The 21,501-nt window shown below is 36.5% G+C and overlaps 1 protein-coding gene across 16 annotated transcripts; it reads right to left on the bottom strand.

Annotated features, from left to right (window-relative positions):
* Positions 1 to 583: 583 nt before the first annotated feature.
* picalmb (phosphatidylinositol binding clathrin assembly protein b) lies at positions 584 to 19,719 on the bottom strand. Of its 16 annotated transcripts, none has more exons than XM_065281333.2 (24): positions 19,172 to 19,719; positions 12,814 to 12,956; positions 12,626 to 12,701; positions 12,320 to 12,422; positions 11,907 to 12,000; positions 11,672 to 11,783; positions 11,016 to 11,122; positions 10,393 to 10,434; positions 9,533 to 9,544; positions 9,321 to 9,406; positions 9,047 to 9,170; positions 8,814 to 8,947; positions 8,592 to 8,683; positions 8,334 to 8,486; positions 6,814 to 6,897; positions 6,473 to 6,562; positions 5,965 to 6,069; positions 4,362 to 4,466; positions 4,182 to 4,212; positions 4,001 to 4,100; positions 3,773 to 3,832; positions 3,598 to 3,696; positions 3,245 to 3,356; positions 584 to 1,925 (listed from the first exon to the last, which is right to left on the bottom strand). In XM_065281333.2, the coding sequence occupies exons 1-23, from the start codon at positions 19,299 to 19,301 to the stop codon at positions 3,264 to 3,266; spliced, it is 2,175 nt and encodes a 724-aa protein (XP_065137405.1). In that variant the 5' UTR covers positions 19,302 to 19,719; the 3' UTR covers positions 584 to 1,925; positions 3,245 to 3,263. The 16 variants fall into 16 exon arrangements, with proteins under 16 accessions (XP_065137405.1, XP_065137406.1, XP_065137409.1 ...); XM_065281334.2 differs by having other exon boundaries at positions 4,362 to 4,469; positions 8,814 to 8,941; XM_065281337.2 differs by having other exon boundaries at positions 4,362 to 4,469; positions 8,352 to 8,486; positions 19,172 to 19,718.
* Positions 19,720 to 21,501: the final 1,782 nt, after the last annotated feature.

The following is a 21,501-nucleotide window of genomic DNA, read 5'->3' as shown; positions in this document are numbered from 1 at the left end:
ATACATTCTAGATTAATACTAAATTCATAAAAAATCATACAAATGTAACCATAGAAATTAATGTAGGCTACCTATGAGACTTTAAGTGCTACAATGTCTTCTGATTTTAGTCAGGTGACCCTACATATTAGATATTTGATCAATAGTGTTGTGATGACGACAAATAACCTGGTACTTTAAAGAATAATAAACTATTAAAATGTACCATTTCTTTTCTCAACAAGTTTATATTTAAACATGTTTAACCTGGTTTGTGTTTAACAAGTAGGAGTGAGGTCTTGGCATCAGTAGATCATCTTAAACAAGCAGAACATCACGTGAATCATGTCCACATCTTGATATAAAATGGACTTGAAGTCTATTAAACTTTTCAACCTTAGTTAAGTTTATAAATTATATTTTTAAGATTAATTAAACTACAAATTAGAAAATAGCCGTATGGGTTAAAATACTTTTGTAAATTACTAAGACTAGTACATGATTAACCCTTTTAGCTTCCGTAGTAGTCTTCCTGACCTGAAGGAATTCAAGCTTTAGACAACATAAATACACATTCAGGTTATAAAGCAAACATTGACAGGACCTGTGGAAGCTGCACTTTATTTGAAAAAAAAAAAAGGAGTTCACTAATTTCTTCTTACATATTTTAAATACATAAACATAAAAATGATCCGTGAGGATGACAAAAAATCTGTAAACCTTAGATAAATTCGGAATTGATTGAATTGCTTTCATATTTCAAACCATCCTCAGTCAACCCCTGGACAAACTGCCTACATACGTGTATATATACATAAAAGCACCGATCAACAGTGCTCAAACCTTCTCCCGATCAATGATTCTTATATTTTACATTACAAATTTACAATGATATCAATAACCCTGTCCAAGACCAATATCTAAAGGAGCAGCCAGCTCCCGTCCAGTATTTCTGGACTTTTAGAGAGTAGGGCGCAGGGAGTTTACTCGACCAGAAGTCTGAAACATGAGGGCAACTCTTAACATTCAGATCAGGGGCAGCCATATCTAATGGTCTGTGTGAAAATGATGGCATTCCATGCATAATGCAGAACACATCCCTTTCCAAGTGCAACACTTCACAGTCACAAAGGAAGTGCTTTTCTACCCCGACAAATATCTCATTGCAAAACCCCTAAGCACAGTATTGACTAAATAGAAAACCATTCACTAATGATTACCCTCCCAATAGCCTTGGGCTGCAAACATTTCATCTATGGGAAGTTGTTCTAGACATTAAACTTAAAGAATAGTTAGTGCTCTATTATTTAGCTTACAGGTGTATTTTTCCACATAATAGCTATTGTAAAAGTCTAACCTTCATTATACAACCCAACATCCATGAGTAATGCTGAATCATTTATCGTTTTCCCCCAATGTAGTTCATAAACTCTCCGGTTTAATTTTTTTAGGCATTAATCATAAATAAATACAAACAACACGAAAGTAGTGTCTACTGGTGAATACAATTAAAGTCAAAACTAAAGATAAAATGTAAAACAAAGTTACTGTTACTATTTTATAACACATACTATATCAGATGCCGAGTTATACTCTGAATTAGGTCAACTTTCACAACATTATCTGTCGCCGGACGTTTCCGATTTTAGCAGGGAAATCAAACAATCGCACCTTAAAAGTCTCTCAATATACTCGCCCGCCTTTCCGGTTTATAAAATGCATGAGGAATCCCTTTATGGGTTAACAGCAGCATCACTTGACATCTTAAACAAATTACGAAATGATTGCAGTATGCTCCTAGTCTTTCAACACACTTCATTTACATCTTTGATGTGGAGTACTGTATGTTGTGGGATTGGTCCTCTGAAGAGCATCCCAGCACAGAGAACAGAGCTTAATGGTTTGACATCGGGGAGCAACTTCATACTGTGTTACATAAACTGCATCTGGAAAAAGACAGAAAATTAATGTCTTAGCCTTAATGTTTTATTCAATAGTGTTGATCAACAAAAAATGGTCACATTGTGATGCATTTATGAGAAAATCACAACCTTAAAAAAATTTATTATGCGTTCATCAAATACTTAAGCTTCAAATCAACTTAATCCTCATCTGAGGCCTTTCAGAAATACCAGTTTGTTGTAAAAATCCATGAAACAGCCACATTGATTTTTCAGCAAAGTCCTCTAGGTGCACATAACGTCACAGTGCAAGAGATTTTTTCTGGTTAAAGGAGCTTTATCAAATATATTAGGATGTTTACCGAATTTTTCGGACTTTCATCTTTTTTCAGAAAAGACAGTAAAGAGAGACTGGATACTTTTTTTAGAAGTGGAGATATTTGCATGTACTTAGAGGGTTTTGCAGCGAACGACAGCCAAATATGTTAAATACCAACGAAATGACTAAAGTGACTTTTGTAAAAAAAAAATATATATTAAATAATAACATTTTCATTGCCATTAAAGTGAAATTGCGTTGTGATTGTGTTAGCATTTAGCCTAGCCCCATTCATTCCTTAGGATCCAAACAGGAATGAATTTAAAAGCCACCAAACACTTCCATGATTTATTTAAAGACTGTTACATGAGTAGTTACATGAGTTTGGTGGCAAAAAATAAAACGTGCCGATTTTTTAAGCAGATAAAAAATGAGAACTACATTTTGTGGCGGGAGAGCATTTAGTTTGCAGCACTTCAACCTCTGGCGCAGTAACATCATCTTCCGCAATATAATATAGTCCTAATTTTTATCTGCTTAAAAAAAATCACCACGTTTTATTTTGTGCCACCATATTTACTCGTTTAACCACCCATGTAACTACTCATGTCTTCAAATAGGGAAACCATGGAAGTGTTTGGTGGCTTCTAAATTCATCCCTGTTTGGATCCTAAGGAATGAATGGGGCTAGGCTAAATGCTAACACATTCACAACGCGCTATTCAAAGATTAAGTGCACACATTGAAAAAAGATAGTTATGTATTAATTTGTCTAAGTTGAGGTAAGAACATAGTAAAATATTGAAAAACGGTTGTGTTTCCTTTAAAAACAATGTGTTTGCAAGATGTATTCGCTTGTTGCTTTATCGCATGGTTAGGACATCATGCAAAACATCTTGAAACATCTGTAAGCACACAAATCACTGACTATTACCAAACTAGCACACATACGTTCTACATCTAACATGAGCTGAAGGTTGAAACTGAGAGTACGAGTCACGCAGATGCATGCAACACCATCCACGAGCACAAACGCATGCGGTACCTAGACAAAAGACGAAGCTCTACAAGAAATCCTTGAGAGAGAGCTGTGCAAAGGGGTCTTGTCCTGGGGCTCTGAGAGGACTCTGACTGCAAGGGCTAGAGGCAGTGGAGGGCTAATGCAGAGAGAACAACACGGAGAGAAAGGAAAGAGCTTGGAATAACAAGGAAAAGCACACACAGAGGAAAACAGGAATGATATGCAGTTTGGGAAGGAGATCTCTGTCCCATGGCCCATCAGAACACGATGGACCATGATTAGGGAAGAGTGTTAATAGAAGGTACATTCATCACAAGAACAACGTCAAGTATGTTAACAGTTTAAGAGATTGTACGCGTCACACACACGGGACATACCTGTGCACTGGACACTGCTCCGAAAGGGTTGGATGGCCTCATGACCGGTTGTGTGTACATCATGGTGGGCTGGGTCATCATGGAGGGCAGCTGTGGAGGCTACACAAACACAAATATTTTAGCATGCAATTACAATTATTGACATCAGGACATTCTGATAAATTTAACTACTAACCATGCCATAACCCATCATTCCAGTAGGTGTTGTAGCAGGGAAAGCCATGATAGATGATGGCTACAAAATAGAGGAGGATTAATGACAAAACAATACTGGTGTGCATCTTTTGGCAAAACAATGGCAGTAATATATGTTTTTAAATTAAGGCAGCTCAAACATTTTAGTCTGGGACTAGAAAAAGCTCAGTCTGGAAAACCGCCTCTATGTTGTATTAAAGTTTTTTACCATAGATACAGGGTTCCATGTGGTAGATGGAGCGTTTTTGGGTTGCCAGTTCATTCCACCTGTTAATTTTTTCTCTCCTGGTTGGTTCCAGTGGATATCACTGTAAAAAAATAGAAATGAATACTAAACCAAAATTGGTTTAATCCGTAAAATAAATTTGAGCCGAAAAAGCAACACCTACTTTTTAGTGGTACCATTTCCAATTCCAAGATCTGTAAAGTAATAAAGTATTTTAAATTCAGTTTCACAACGGTAGGTTTTATGAAGAGACTCACAATAGACTAATAATGAATTGCATCTTGATTTAAGTAGTATGGTTTTTAACAACTGATGTGAAAAGCTCTGAATAATTTACACTTACTTCCAACAAGGTTGGCCAAGGAAGAATCCAGGTCATCTGACACGAGCTTCTCTGGGTGCTGATTGGAAGATTGACTTGAACCGGCCACAGTGGGCTTCAAAATCCCTGCTGTGATGATAGACAAGCCAGTTTTTGTCTATAGCACAATTTATATACAAAGCTCATTCCAAGTGCTTTACACAGACATAACAGGGTGGTTTCCCAGACATGGATTAGACTAGTCCTAGACTAAAATAAATATAAGAGCTGTCCAAATTGAAAACAGCTTTCTCTGACATGTCTTTAGATACATCAGTGCCCTTTCGTTTAACACAAGTAATGTTTTCAGTAAGGCACGTACATATCCTAATTAAACTAAGGCCTAGTCTTGGGTTAAGCTAATCCATGTCCGGGGAAACCACCCCTATAAAAAATGAAACAGATCCACTAAATCAGTGGTTCCCAACCTTTCTCACTTCAAGGCCACCTAGTTTCCCAAAACAATATTTAAAGGCCCCCCACTCATCTTAATTTTTTTCAACATAAAATTACATTGAACTTGACAATGACTAGACAGATTTATATTTGCTACTAAAATAGCAAAAAAGTCTTGACTTTTGCTGGGGTTATTTTAATGCTTATTTTGTCCAATTAAGTCATATTGAAGCCCCCCTGTGGGCCCCGGCCCCCTGGTTGGGAACCACTGCACTAAATAATTTAAATACAGTCAAATGTTTAGGTCTTTAAAACTATTAAAGGATTAGTCCATTTTCTTAAAAAAAAATCCAGATAATTTACTCACCACCATGTCATCCAGAATGTTGATGTCTTATCTTTGTTCAGTCGAGAAGAAATTATGTTTTTTGAGAAAAACATTCCAGGATTTTTCTAATTTCAATGGACTTTAATGGACTCCAACACTTAACACTTAACTCAACACTTAACAGTTTTTTCAACGGAGTTTCAAAGGGCTCTAAATGATCCCAAACGAGTCATAAGGGTCTTATCTAGCGAAACTATTGTCATTTTTGACAATAAAAATATGCACTTTTTAACTGTTAAGTGTTGAGGTCCATTAAAGTCCATTAAAATTAGAAAAAACTGGAATGTTTTCCTCAAAAAACAATTTCTTCTCGACTGAACAAAGAAAGACATCAACATTTTGGATGACAAGTGGTGACTAAACCTTTACTTAGCTAAAAAATATAATTTAAATAAATGTATTACACGGCTCTGTGGAATGGTTGATTTTGATTGGCCAGTCACAACAATTGCAGGTTTGTTATTCTCAGATAACAACCGCTTAAAGCTAATAACACACAACACCCCAGATGCTGCAAATCATTTTAACAGTTACAGTGTAATATTACACAAAAATGAAATATATATATGTCTTTAAATAACATATATGACATTAAATTTAACCAAATTGCGTTTTTGTGACCAGAAGTAAACCGGTTTTCCTCGCAGAAGGTCTGCATCCGTTAAAAATGAGCAAATAAAATATGCATTTTATTTCTGATCACATTGTCAGGCTTATTTCTGCAATAACAGCCGGCTGCCTATACACTATCCTTTACTTAAAAAGAGATTTGTGTTTCGATAATAACTAAAATGCCTTTACCATCTGCATCCAAGCTATTGGATGAAGCCGCTTTTGTACCAAAGACAGACTCAAAGTCAACCCGCAGCTCCCCTGAGCTCTGAGGGATCTGTGGAGCTCCATACCCTTCAAAAGACACACACACAAAAAAAACACTGAATCCTCTAACAGTGTCAAACATTATTGTCAAAGCATAGCCATAACACAAAGTCACAAAAAACAAGTTAAGGATCTTTTTCCAGTTGCAACAAAACACTTTCCTGTTGTTCAACTGGTAGACCACAATGCAAGCAATGCCAAAGGCCTTTGCTTGATTCTAAGTGAATGCACTGATAAAATGTTAAGTTTGTAACTAATGGTTTTCTTAACTTGAGCGGTTTGTTTCAACCTGCTGCTTGTTTTCAATGTTAAAACCATAACCCATATACGACACGATCAGAGAGTATTAGAAAGGGAGCGACAGGTAAGAGAAACACTGAAAAGAGGGGTCAGAGCAACACAAGGCAACCTCCAGGCATAAGCTCCCTACCTCTGAATAGGCCTGCTACATTGGAGGGCTCAGACAAGAAGGGAGAGGGGTTTGGGAGATGCTGGGCCATAGACGGCTGACCGAACGAGTCTGACAGGCAGGCAGGGAGAAGGAGAAACAACAGCAAGCATTACAAGATTAAACAGAAAGGCACAAAGACATCTTACATTGGACAGATTAGTAGTATAGAGCAGAAATATTAACACAAAAGCCATGTGAAGAAGGCAAACATCATCAAGAAGGGACGATCAGGTTAGTCATGTGCATGTGCTTTCTGTACATTTTCCCTATGTTTCCTGAGAGACGGGAAACATAGCTGGGATGGTTTGCCATCATGGTACCTGAGATTAAGTGCTCTATCCGCACAGTGCGTTTGTTACTGGCTGATACAGATGAACTTGAATCAATAAAGGGATTGTACTGATCTATAATAAAGAGGAAAAACAATCATTCACTACGGTATTGATGATTATAATTTAATAAGCTACTAAAACTTTTACATGGCTTTAACATCAAGTTGGCAACTCTGAAACACTGAATGGGTCCTGTAGCTTTTAATTCAAATGGTGTGATATCCACTTATTAAGTCTGACAGGCTTAAAGTCACAACGAAACGGAAGTAGTGAGTGTAGTGAAACGGCTTCTGAAATTAAAAAAAATGAAGGGCGGGACTTGAATTTGTCCATCGAGAACTGTTTGGATCGTTGGAAGTCAGGTCGTGTTGCGAATCGCTGCATTTTTTTCATGGGCCCCGCCCTCTCGGCGTTCATCGTGACCGAAAGGAAAAATAAATAGTTTTGAGGAGGGAAGGAGAATAGCGTTTTAAATATTATGAGGGGCAATTAAGCTCATAGATAGGTCATTCGTAAAATCAAAAACCAATATTAAAATAAAGTTTTTAATTTCAATTTCATTGTGACTAAGCAAACAACAAACAAAACACTAATTTTCACTCACACTGAGCTTTAAAACGGACTGTGGATACACAGACTTCGTAAAAAACAACTTAACTCATTACCCGCCATTGACAAGTTATCTCGTCAATTAAGAAAAACATTTGCATGAAAAAAAAACGTGTTCCTGATGAGCTTTTATGGTAATCTGTTATATCGTGACTATTCACTAGATGGCGCACTTACCCAATTTATAAAAAAACTGAAACAAAAAAATATTTATAAATGTTACACTTTGAAAATCGTCGTGAATCTAATCTCTAGCAGAATTCCTTCACTAAAAGCTTTTGGCTAAAAATTCATATTTAAAGTAACAGTATGTAAGAAATTTATATCAATTAATCATAAAATGGCCCTGATATGTCACTAGACATTAAGAAATCATTTTCATTTCAAATACTTATATCACTCACAACAGTGGTCTGGCCAGGGTATTGTCATTTAAAAAGTGGAGTTGCAGCCCTCAACTGATGTTTATGTTGTCATTTTGTGTATTGTCCACCAGTTGTGTGATTGCAGTACCAATTTTAGCCACAAGTTTTGTGATTGCAATACCAGTTTTGGCCACAATCCTACATACTGTTCCTTTAAGAGTTTATAAGCAGAGAAAAAAATATAAATTACATGTTTTTCGATTTTGTTTGTTCAGTCTTACATTTTACATATTTGTATGTTTTATATTTTTTAAATAAAAATATCCTGGAAGGCATTTTGTAAAAATTTTGTAAAAATAAAAATGCTGGCGGGCAACTTTTTCAAAAAAAAGGTTGGCGGGGAAAGAGTTAATCAGAGAATTCCTTATTTGACACAACAGGACATATAACATGCAAAACACAAAGGACTATTCAGTGACTCCAACTAATAAAACACTTTAAATGGGTGGTAGAAAGAAACTAAAAGAGTGTTACCACCAAAAATCTCATGACCTGACGTCCTAGAAGAGTAACTAACACCATCTGACGACATAACGGGTAGATGAGCACCGTCAACGACAAGTTTGGTTAGGAAAGGGTTTAGGTTTGGAATGGAGTCATCGACAGCTTCAGAAGAAGAGAAAGGATCTGAGCAGGCATAGGGAGAAAAGAGTCGAACAGTTGGACATTAGAACGAGACCGAAGAGAATCTACGAGACGTAGCATGCAAAGGCCACATGTGAAATATCTCACCTCCCCAAGCAGTGGCCACAGAGGGTCCAGGCTGTGCGCCCGGATGAAAGTTGGTTTGCAGGTCGAAGAGGTCACTCTCCGTCTTCAATGCACTGGAGAGCGAAACGGATAAAACCTGATCACAAATCGATTTCGATGTCTGCTTTTTTATATCTTTAAAGTCATAGATATACACGTCTAGAAAACACTACGCTAGATAATGAAGCAAACTCATTGGCTAACCCATTGGAGCAGCTGGGTGTGGAGAACAGGTCTATGGCAGAAGCCGTGCTGATGCTCGCTGTTGTGGTGGAGACCGGAGAAGTGTCAGTCGTACCGAATGAAGGTCGCTTGGAGAGCTCCTTCAACCTCTGTTCCTACGTAAAAAGAAACGATATTTTTAGCAAGTATGTTACAAACAGAACATAAGAATCCATATTTCTTTTTTAACAGAAACAATAGAAAGAGTTTTATACCTTTAAAGCCTTCAATCGTGCCTGCTCCTCCTCCAAAGCAGCCTGCTTTTCTCTTTCATCGACTTTAGTGAAAGACATGCCAGTGTTGGCCAGAGATGACACAGCATTGGAGAGTGTGCTCGCCCTACAAAAACCAAAAGCATCCAACATGAAACCCACTGCATTTGTCAAGCACACGGCTCTTATGTTAATCTGTCAAGACTTTTCGACAGGCTGTATTTGTTACAACACTTCATTTGTATTCAGTGTCGAGCGTGATGTGTGATTGGCCCACCTGCTGGCGGCAGTGGAGTCCTTCACCTTTTTCCCTTCTAATGAAGCCAAGTGTTGCTCCAGGGCGTCCAAAAGACTGCTGGGGGCCTGAGAGGATTGCAAATACATTCACTTAGAAATAATATCCAGAACGCACCAATATGAGGAGAGTATAGAGCTTGACAATAAGAATAAAACAGTGCAGAGAGGAGTGCAAAAGAAAGAAGTACTTACACATACTGTAAACTGAAGGTGGACAGAAGGTGGAAAGATAAAGGGAAAATACAGAATATAAAGGTGGTATTGGTCACACATATAATGCATGAGTTTTATACAGTGTAGAGTTACCGTATGATGGTATTTGTATTGATTATATGTCTTCAAACATTTTCATGTGTCTTTGTGCAACATTAGATATTCACTGTAAAAAGTGAAAAGTTGGTTCAATTTAAAAAGCACATCCCTACCGTAAACATCCCTACCGTCAACATCTGTCGCCATGACTTTTGGAATTACTTATCGCAAGAGCAAAAAGTTACGTTTTAGTAGCATAACATTATAATGGAAACACAAATCTGTAATGGAAATAAGACTTCCTAAGTACTTTTAGTATTTCCATTGTTTTCAACAAGAAACCTTTGCTGCCAGTATCTGGCCGCAAAGGTCATTTAAATTTTATTGCAGTTATAATTATTTTAAAACAAATGTTTCACATTGTCCTAATAATTCTGCTAGTTGAATGTGTTTCATTCTACACGTTTATTATAAAAAAGTTGGCTTATAATTTTAAGTAAATTGTTCATTAAATGACGCTTTGGGAGTGAAAATGTGGTTACATTAATACACTGTGGAAATCATGATTAAGTATCTTTCATTATTCTTAAAACTCCACTGAACCCCAACACCTTTATTTGCTGTAGACAGGGAAAAGTTCAGATAGAAAAGGTGAAAACTTTTAGCGACATGCGCATCGAACTGCATGCAGCTGGCAGTTGGAAATTGTGCATTTGTTTAAGATAAAGGGAGAAAACAGAACAGCTTTGCAAAAATGCTGTAAGATTATGTGTGAATAAATCAAGATTACGTGATCATACCTGGGACAAGTCTGGTATGTCCCCACGATCAATTCCCACTTGCTGTAAAACGAGAATAAACATGTGGTTACACACAGCCGCTTAAATGAGCATCCAGCTTAACTCTTTCCCCGCCATTGACGAGATATCTCGTCAATTAAGAGAAAACGCTTCCCCGCCAATGACGAGATTTTCCGTCTTTCCGCAATACCGCTATTATCCACCAGGTGGCGCCCTTCCGCAACTTTTTAAAACCGGAAGTATTGCCCTATGGCAAGCTGCTGCATGTCCGTGTCTGTTTTAAAGATCGCTCTGAATGGGATCTCTATGAAAAGTCCGTCACAAAAATGTAATTATCTCTGCTTTTTGCTCAAAATATGGTGTTTTTGCAAAAACCTACCCATATTCAAAAGCTGATTGCAAAAGAACCACTAAAGGTAGGATGAAACGGTTTTTTTTGTTTGAAAGCAGAGGGTCTGTTCTTTCATTTGGTATATTGTATGTTTATATATTTAAAGAAGAACATTTTCTGGAAGGCATTAAACTTTGGTGAAAATCATGAAAAACGCTGGCGCTGGCTGGCAACTTTTTTTAAAAATGCTGGCGGTGAAAGAGTTAACTACAGCAACAGGTGCGAATCTCACCTCTGCGACTTTGAGAAACTCCGAAATCCGGGTCATTCGGGTGAGGAATTTTTTGTAGATGTCCAGGCCTTCTTTGCATTGAACTTTCTTCATATCAAAATACTTTTCTGTGAGAGGACAACAAGTACAACCAGCGTGAACATTTCTGCATGTGGAGAAACTTGTTTGCATCATATCTCAACAGTGTAATCCCACGAGCGGGAAGTGTTTAGTATAGAGAAAACAGATTTGTGAAATATTCATTTTTATTAGTACTAGGTGTTAATTAATTGACGCATTTGGCAGACGCTTTAATCCAAAGGGACTTACACTGCAATACAAGGTATACATTTTTTTATTGCCATGTGTGTTCCCTGGGTTTAACCCCATGACCTTTTTTGAATCCCCACAATGACACCAAATCAACTACTTCTTTTGTTTGTCGCTTTAATTAGTATGTGACAGTCCAGAGGTTTAGATATAGTGGATTCACAGGTTCGATTTGAACCGGTGTCTTTGTGAGCATGTGCACAACCCAGTGTGCTACACCTCTGAGCAAAGCTGACATATAATTTCAGTTGTTTAAGCAAATTTTTACATCAAATCTGTGGTGTTTGCCTTATGAATAAAAACATTAATAGCCTTACTGATACAGAACTGAGAGATCAAAGACCTACCTAGTAAGTTTATTATTCCCTCATTGTAAGCAGCAAAAAGTCGAATCGAGTCTTTAAAGAGAAGCATGAATGCGGCATTGATAACCCCATTGGTAAGCTCATTGGCATTGACCTGGACACACACACAAATTTATATTTTAAACATATGAACATTTTTCTTACTTTAGAAATGGCATTTATAAGCAATGAACAACACGGAGACATGCATGCATGTAGATCATCCATCAGATCTTACATTAAAATCAAGAAGCGCGTCCATCTGGTTCTGTATAATAGGGATGGTTTTAAGAAGCTTCTCTGTGTTCATGGTTCTCATCACTCCATCCACACTTAAGGAAAGATTGATTTAAAAACAGGTCAAAGGTTATTAGGGGATCAATGCATTATAAGGTTTAGCACATGATTTACAGTAATGACTTCATTGAATTGAAAATTTGTCTGGTGCAAATTATCCCTACTTCCTGATTTACTGCAAGGTGTAAGGTGAATAATTTACTGCTCAAATGAATCATTTGAATTACGTAATACTAAATGCGATTAAAAGACACCAAAGAAAGGGTTTTTAAAGTAGTCCACCTTTCTATTAACCTATTTTCAGGTTTAAAAACATGTTTTATTAATAAAAGAAGATTAAGTACAATTTCTTACCCACGCTTCACTTTTGTGAAGTCAAATGCCACCTGTCGGTATGAAACGGCCTTTTCATTCAGGTATCGACTGTACCGCCGTATGAATGTGGACATATCATAACCTAAGGAAGCACCAATAACAATAAGTGCCACAGTCACATTTTAAGGTAAATCAGCCTATGAATTGCTTATTTATAGTTTTTCACACATACATATGAGACACTTAAAAAAAACATGCACCTCGGTTCTTATTATCAGATTTAAATCAAGCATTCAAAGATGAGACCCAAGAAATGTTTGAATATCCCTTAGTACAATACTTCACCTTGCAGGCCACTTTTGTCCAAGAAATTACTTAGATTGAATAGTGTGTTCCTGGAGGCCAAATACTGAATAAATCGCTGTAACCAAATTGAAAAAAGGATGATTAATGCAAACTACTGATACCAGGTCTTTACCCCGAACATTTATTATAAAGGAACACATGTGGACAAGTCTTTCACGGTCACGCACCTCATTCCCATACACCATGAGGTGATGTGTGGTGATGAGAGACTTGAAGACGACGACCCAGCTGGTGTTGGTGGTCCTCTCAAACAGAGAGTCTGCCAGCTGAGGAATGTTCACATTCATCTCATTGGTACAATGGATCAGATCTACAACAGAAACAGACATTTTCAACTTTAGACTCAGCTGGTATAAGAGATTAAAATAATATTTAATACATTTATATAACTGCATCCATTTATATTAAAAAGTAAAACAATAATTTGAAAAGCGACCACATATGAAGTACTACTAAATAGGATTTCTAGATAAATAAAGTGCTTTATTCTGGATTATGTAATAGCACAGGAATTGCACAGCCCACTGCTATTTCAGTATGCAAGTAGTGAACATTTTATAATGAAATTATAAAGTGCAAATATGCATTTTTGTAGGCACGTTCATAAAAACACAACTAATGCCCCATTCATATTACAAGCAACATGCAGCAACAAAGCAAAATGATCTCATTCATTTTAATGGAGAGCTGTCAATTTCCGGGGACATAAGTGACAGTCACTGTTGGGGACCGGATGAGGTGTGTCGAGTGACATGACAAAGTTGAAAAACCTTTATGCTAATGATAAGCAACTTTCGGGACCAACTACCAATAGGAGTAAAAAGTGGAATTCCCAATAGGCAAAAAAATTAATATCTGGATCATTTTGCTGATAATAACAGACAATATTTTGGATCCTTCAAAAATGCGTTTGTGAAAGTCTTTTATTGTATAGCTCCCTCCTACAACATATTAATATGATTAAGGTTATGTTGGTGTTAACCAAGCAAAAAGGTCTATTTTATTTAGAAAATATGCATTCAAGTAAACAGTACTAAACAGTAGCGTACTTGAAGCAAAAATAACACGGAAAATGCAAATTTCATCAAACACAGCGTAAGAAGTGATGCACAGCTTAACATAATGGCTTATTGCTTTAATTAAGCAAGTTCCTCTTAAGCCATTTCACACGGTTACGTTTATAATAGTTAATTGTTCATAGTTCATATTGGTGATCTTATAGTCTATTTGAAAATATTATTTTGAACTGACTGTATTCGTCAGAAAAACACTACTTCTCAAGTAACTTCACTGTTCTCTGTGCATGTGTGTGGTGTGCGTTTCCTCACACGCGTCCAACGTTCATTACAGACATGAGAAAATGCGCAACCGGCAACTTCTTTGCTCGTGACATAAAAATTGCAAAGAGCGCGATTGGCTAAAGCATAAAAATATGACGGCGATTTTTACAAGCCATACACATGCCGCCAGTAAATGTGCTTCTACATTACGCTCTGAAAGCGCACGCAAATTTTATTTGTGGGCACTGACGGCCGTTTTTTGAAAAGCAAGTAATGTAGTCGATAATATAATTTTGCATAGCGTTACAACAACGACGACGATATTATCGGCAACGATATATAATCTTGCGAACCCTAGTTCAAGGCATACTTCTTTTGTCGGTTGCCGCAGTAGATGATTACTTATTACTCATAAGTAGGGCTGGGCAAAAAAATTGATTTTTCGATTAATCGTTGTTGTTTTTAAACGTGGTCGATTAAAAATCGATTCTCAAAGAGAATAATCGATTTTTTTTTTCATATTTATTTCCGCAAACATTGAACGGAGGAATGGAGGCATTTTAGATTTCGCAAGCAAGACGTGTTGTGGCTTTTAATTTCTTTTTATTAATTACCCACTTGTAAACTGCTGTTCACTGTTCTTTTTTATTAATATAGTATGTGTATTAAATCTATATTCATTGAGTTGAATCGAGAATCGAGTATAAAAACCTACCTGAAAACCGGAATCGAAAATTTTATCGAGAATCGGAATCGAATCGATTTGATAGCTTGTGAATCGAAATCGAATCGATCTGGAACATCTGAATCGATACCAGATGCCCTACTCATAAGTAATCTCATAATGCCTCCAAACAACTTCATTAAAGGAAACGCGACAAACAGTGACAAAGTAGTGTGCATGCAGCATAAGACCTCCAGCCAATGCTACATGCAAATGGTAAAACGATGCTAACTAACTATACAGCCATGTATATTTAGGATAACAAAACAATGGGATTATACTATTTTACTGTTATCAAAAATTAAATTAGAGGAGAAAATGCTTCCCACATCTTTTGCAGTTAATGTTAAGTCTGTGTCCAATCTCTATGGTATTATTATGACAGAAATGTGCTTCATTAATTGACAAGGCTGTTGCCTGATATAGGACCTAACACAACGAAGAGCTAAACACTCCTGTTAATCTGCCAAATTTGTATCTAATTGGTTCAATGACTGAAACACAGACTGATTCATCAGTCTATCGTACCTGCAGACATAAAAATCCAATAGCAAGACTTTTCTCATCACTCTATAAAGACGAAAAATGCTCAAACTTTTCGCCCTCGGTGACATTAATGATGATGTACTGTACACAAAGGCAATATCAAACCATGAAACCGCAATAATAAGAGAAATGTCAGAAACTAGTGGAGTTATTACATTCTTCTTTCAGAATGAGTGAGGTGGAGTATTAATCATGTAGTTGATTGGTTAGCTAGTTGGTTTGGTGTAAACAAGCTGCCTCCAGAATGCTCCCAACTTCGTATTATCCAATTAGATCACTGCGTCTGCTGAGAAACAAAGCTAAAACTCCAAGAAGATGACAGCTGAAATGTTCATATGATCCAATACGTACTACAGCGATCCAGCTTTCTATTTGGCTGGTGAACAGAACCATCAGTAACACCAATTTGTAATCTAGACTAGGGCTGTCACTTTTTATTCGATATTCGAATATGCATTCGAACATGACGTGAAATATCCGTATTCGAACTATAAATAAACCATCCGGTTTTTAAAATGCCATGTGTGGCGCATTTTTTACAGTAATAGGAAGGAGGCTGAGAGTGAGACCGACGACAGCAACTGTGCGCAAGAGAGGGAATCAAATGGGACCAAAATGAACCTCATGTGCATGTCAAGATAGAATTATAGTTTGTATATAAAATGGCATATTGTTTATAGTGTTAAATATTATAGCAGAATAAAAATACGTGTTAATACGTTCGCATTATGAAATTAGCATGTATGAAGATAACTTCATCATTTTTACAATGCAATGTAAACTTTATATTAAACAACAACAGCATTCGTCTTGTAAACGGATTTGAAATGATGATGTGTTGACTGTCGCGCGTCACATAGACGAGAGAGTCAAGTGAGATCTGCTTAACTCATCTATAAGTTTAATTTCATCTCAAGTATCAAAGGGTTTGTGCTCTCTATCATTAAAAACGGTCAAGCAAACAGCACGCGCAGAGATAATGCACTTGTCAATGACGGCTCACAAACGCGCGGGTTATAGGCTGTATGTGTGCTTGTTGTCAATGAGATTACTTCTCACAAACACGCTCAAGCGCGGGATATGTGTGCTTGTCAATGACGGGCATTAAATCCGTCGAATTCTGCGGGCGCGAATTCCGTTTGGGTCTGCCTATATACTCCTGCTGCTATTTAAGTTGTCACGTTATTGTTTGTAACTGTTCTGAATCGTTAATCCAGACAACCCTGTTTATGACTGTCACTGTTAATAATTTTGTGATTGAATCTCCATTACGGTGGGGTTTTTATGCGCACGGGGGGGTGACAGCTAGATTAGGGCAGATATAGTCTGATTGTAGTCAATTTATGCTTTTTTCTATGGTTTTTTTCTTCATATATTTGAATAAAACAGATTCACGTTTACCTGTGTATATACACCTTATGGGAAGGTTTCCCGGACAGGGATTAGACTAGTCCTAGACTAAAATAAATATAAGAGCTGTTTAAACTGAAAACTACTTGCACTGACACATCTTAAAATACATCAGTGCCCTTTGTTTTGCCTCAAAATGCACACAAGTAATGTTTATAGTAAGGCATGTTTGTTCAAACTAGTTATCATTCCTATTTAAACTAGGGCCTAGTCCTGGCTTAAAGGACAAGTTCGGTATTTTACACTTAGAGCCCTGTGTTAAGATTGTTTATGATGAAGTAGAACGGTTTTGACTGAAATTTGGACATATGATGCTGGCCCGAGAATTTTCGGGTGTTTGTAGTGTCACCTCCCACCTCTACAATAGCTGCCTTCCTAAAATGCATTAAACTTTCGTTTACAAAGACGTGAAACTCACGGAGTGGTCGGGGGTGTTCACTGATATGCTCACACAAAAATCGCTGCAAAAGATCAGGGCTCCAGACTAACTTTTTTCACTAGGAGCACAGTGGCCCCCAACTGAAAATTTTAGGGGCACAACCAGAAAATTTAGGGGCACATACCCTAAATCAACATGCTCACCAAATATTCAGATTTCTATTAAGTAATACAATGTATCACTAATAAATACTTTGATGATAGATGCAGAAAGTACAATGTGCTGTTTTAAATACAGTGTCACATCACAAAAAAAGTCAAATTTACTGGTTGCACTCGTCCGATTGGATGTAAAATTCAGTGGCACACTCTCAAATTTTGGTGGCAAAATGCGACCATTTGGTAGCAGTCTGGAGCCCTGAAGATGCTTTCCAACAGGTTTTATCGTAGATTTGTCCAACTCCATTGACTTGTATTAGATGTGCTGTGAGGTACGGTATTACTCCGCGGCCGGGAACATTGTTTGTATTCTTGTAATTGGCAAAGGTGGATTATCGCCACCAACTGGCCTGGAGTGTCTATTATTCAAGCTCTCAACGGAAGATTATACGGGTGTGAGGCGTTTGGAAAAATAGGTCCACAAGTTTACAACAAATGCTAAAACACCTGTTGGAAAAGCATCTTTTGCAGCGATTTTTGTGTGAGAATATCAGTGAACACCCCTGACCACTCGGTGAGTTTCACGTCTTTGTAAACGAAAGTTTAATGCATTTTAGGAAGGATTGTTCCAGTGCACCTATGCAGCCATTGTAGAGGTGGGGGCTGATACAACAGAAACCGAAAAATTCTTGGGCCAGCATCATATGTCCAAATTTCAGTCAAAACCGTTCTATTTCATCATTAACAATCTGAAAACAGGGCTTTAAGCGTAAAATACCGTACTTGTCCTTTAAGATAATCCCTGTCTGGGAAACCACCCCTATAAGTTTAATGTCTTGTCCATTTTGTACCGTACACCTCAAATTTTTATGGTTTAATCCAGTGGTTCTCACACTTTTTCAGCGTGCGGCCCCCCTTGTGCTTTTCATGGCCCCCCCAAAGAAAATTAATTTATACTGACATAAAACATGTCAATTAAACAAAACCTATTAAATTATACAACGTAGTGCTGTTGGTTATTTTTCTGAGGTTTAATTACACAGAATTTATGATAAATTAATGTATTTTATAAAATGTCGTAAAACTGGCCCCCCTGGCACAATCTTGCAGCATCGAGTTTGAGAATCACTGGTTTAATGTAACCTGAAAAGAGCATTAAATATTGTACAAATTTTCCCCCAGGACATCCATTTTTTTGGTCACTACTGTACAAAACTGCACTTAATGTCCTATATAATTCTGCAAAAGTTAAAGCAACATTAAATTTAACCCATATAATGAATTGAAAGATCCACATACAGTACATATTACTACATATAGGTTGTATTTGAATATTGTAGGGAAATGAAGTATTTCCATTCCTGAGACAGACGTAAATAGAGATCTATTCTCAAACACAGACAGCAGACTTACGAGACTGGCAGTCTACCAGAACTTGCAAACCATTCACTGACATCACCTACAAGCTTTGATATGCAGCCAAATGGATGTGTGCAATGCAGAGAAGAATCAAATCTAAATGAACATCTAACAAACAAATAAAAACAAAACACCTTGCATTACCTCTGTACATTAACATCAGTGATTAACTGTATACCTGCCCATTAATCATTATTGTGAATAAACGAATAGTAATCACATAACATGGCACTGCTATGATACTGTGCATTAGCCTCTGATAAACTTTTTTTAATTATAAAAAATATGAAATCATCAGATTCAAATTGATTAAAACTTAATGACAAAACTCTCTCTCTCAAAAAAAAGCATATTTGCTCGCATAAATACGTGGACTGTAAAGAACAATTTATTTGCTACAAAACTCATGCATGCCAGTTTTTAATAAATGCCCTGTAGTTGCAATATTAACGGGAGTGTCTGTCTAAGCACGTTAGCTTAGCACAACCAGGGCCTGTCTATTGTACAATAGCCTAAAATCGGCACAACAATCAAATGAACAGCTGTAAAAACGCGCGTCATCGCACATTCACACAGCAAAATATCAACAATATAACAGATGATACTTACAATCCAGATGTTTCTTTTTCGGTCCCATGATTTCATGCGTTGTGGCTTTGCACACTGTTTTGGATACGGCTGATCCAGTAACGCTATGTTGAGCGGCTGTTATCCTGTCTGTAATGCTCTGTCCAGACATCTTTAAAGCTTTCCAGCGATCGTCGATGAAATAATAGGAATGGAAATTAAAATTTACAACGTTACCAAGTTGGGTTCACAGATCCCGGTCGTCCTCCTGTGGTAAAATTGAAGTATAGTAGCAGACAAAGATTGGTCGGATGGGAAGCCTCCTGCTGGAATTGTCCGTTGAGCGACGCGATGATGATGTTACTAAATATTTCCCGCGAAATTTTACATTGTTACAAATTTCAAGCGCGCGTTGTTAATGCTCGTGCTCTGATTCATCTCTGTCTCCACAACTCTAATCCTGTCTTATTTCTGTAAGCAGGATTGAAAAGCAGCGAAGGCATTCAGTGAAATGGCGGGCCTGTGCTGTGCCATGAGAGCTGGAGGAATATAGGACACTGCCGGTGATGCTGCTGATCCAGGATCAGACTGTGCTGTGGTACCGTCACCCACACCTTTTCCATTAGGAATGCACTTGCTTTTTACATATAGACAGTTTATATTTTAATAAATATTTGCTATTTTATAAAAAAAATATGTTTTTCATGTAAATAAGGATTCTAACTATAAAAAATATATAAAACTATCTAGAAATATGATCGATGACACCGTTTACATTAGTGTACATCATAAACCTTTATTATGACCCTGATTTAAAACGATGCAGATACATTTATTTTTTATTTTTAAAAACACAAATTTTTGCTTTAAAAAAAGAAATCAAAATGAATCAATTTCTGTTTTAATTAAATGTTACACATTTTTGTCACATAATCGTTTTACGCTTTTCATGTTGCTCACTAGCTATATAACATTAAAATGGCAACTGTAAAATTTGGTTACTTTATCAACACATAATATTTTTTGTATTACAATAATGTTTTTTTTAAATCATTTGAAGAAGTGGAGAAATCACCTTACATAAACACGAGAGGGCGATATGAAGCATTATGATGATGACTTGTGATGCTCTATTAAAGAGAATTTCAACAAACGTGTCTGATGAATAATTGGTATAACAAATCGCCCTTTTAAAATCTTAATTTATTAATTGCTTCCAGTTAAAATTAAAATGTTTAAACACATGTGATTTAATAAAATCTTTAAATAAATCTTGGTCATGGATCTGTTCCCACAGCACCTCAGTTACAGTAGAGTATTGCACTCAAAAGAACAATAGGGTGATGAATTTCTGGTGAGAAAATTTGGTGAGACTTTGTCATTACAGGTAAAAAATAAATTTCCTAATAAAGAAATCAAATAGACATACAATATTAATGTTTTTGACTAAGCCTTTTTGATTAATTAAATGCAATCCAAAGAAATCTAGAAAATTGCCCAAAATAAAACAATAAATCAACTAAAGAGAAAAGGCTTAATTTCATCACAACTGTGATTTTTTTAAATTTTCATTAATGACAGCACTTAACAACTTTCATTACCCTCGCAGTAAGTCATCTTGTTGATTTCTCCCTGCTGACTCTGAGAAATATTACTGTTACACGAAGGCCTATATTATTACACTTTAAGCTGTGTTAATACACTTAATCGTGAATTTGCATATAATTAAAACATAATTATGGCAAAACGTTTACTTCAAACGTAGTTTTAGATCCAAAGGGGGTCAACTTTTCTTAAGTGAATTTGTATGTGGATGACATTGTACCCTGAAATATTATCTGACATTTCTTGACCTCCTTTGTAACTGTAGTCACATTTAAAAGGTTTTATTACTAAACAAAAAGTCCCTCATTATTACTTGTTTCGGATAGTTTTCAACCTCATTTACCTCATTTGTAAAGATTTGTTGGTTTAACTTAAAAAAGTATGTATTCTTTTTTTAAGTTGAACCAACAAATCTTTTTTTACAGTGCATAACAATATTGAAAGTCCTCATAGACTAATAAATCTCAAAGTATTTTAGTTATAAAATTACAGTCACGTAATTTGTAATCTTTATTTTTTTCTTCTTTATTTAAGTTAATTTTTATGTGTACATTTACAGCAGATTATAACTTTGGCTGCCCAACTGTATCTGGGTCGTTTCATGGGTGGGTATTGTAAAATACAGTAGATGGTTGTGGTTTCAGTATGGTTTCAAATGTTTCAATATTCGTTTCAGGTGAAGAGGTGATCTAGGTGAGTTATTTGATCCCATTTAAGATGAATACATATTTGATTTCAGAAGTGCAAGATTACTCATAAAAAGTCAT

This window comes from Paramisgurnus dabryanus, chromosome 8, assembly GCF_030506205.2.
Source record: "Paramisgurnus dabryanus chromosome 8, PD_genome_1.1, whole genome shotgun sequence".
NCBI classification, from domain to species: domain Eukaryota; kingdom Metazoa; phylum Chordata; class Actinopteri; order Cypriniformes; family Cobitidae; genus Paramisgurnus; species Paramisgurnus dabryanus.
This window is presented reverse-complemented; position numbering and strand designations above follow the sequence as displayed.

Excerpts from the sequence above, each read along its gene's own strand:
- picalmb (XM_065281332.2), bottom strand. The coding sequence starts at position 19,301 with ATGTCTGGACAGAGCATTACAGACAGGATAACAGCCGCTCAACATAGC. Across the intron at positions 12,957-19,171 it reads GAAAAAGAAACATCTGGATT|ATCTGATCCATTGTACCAAT; the intron begins GTAAGTATCATC and ends TTTCTGTTGTAG. Across the intron at positions 8,948-9,046 it reads CACGATTGAAGGCTTTAAAG|GAACAGAGGTTGAAGGAGCT; the intron begins GTATAAAACTCT and ends CTTTTTACGTAG.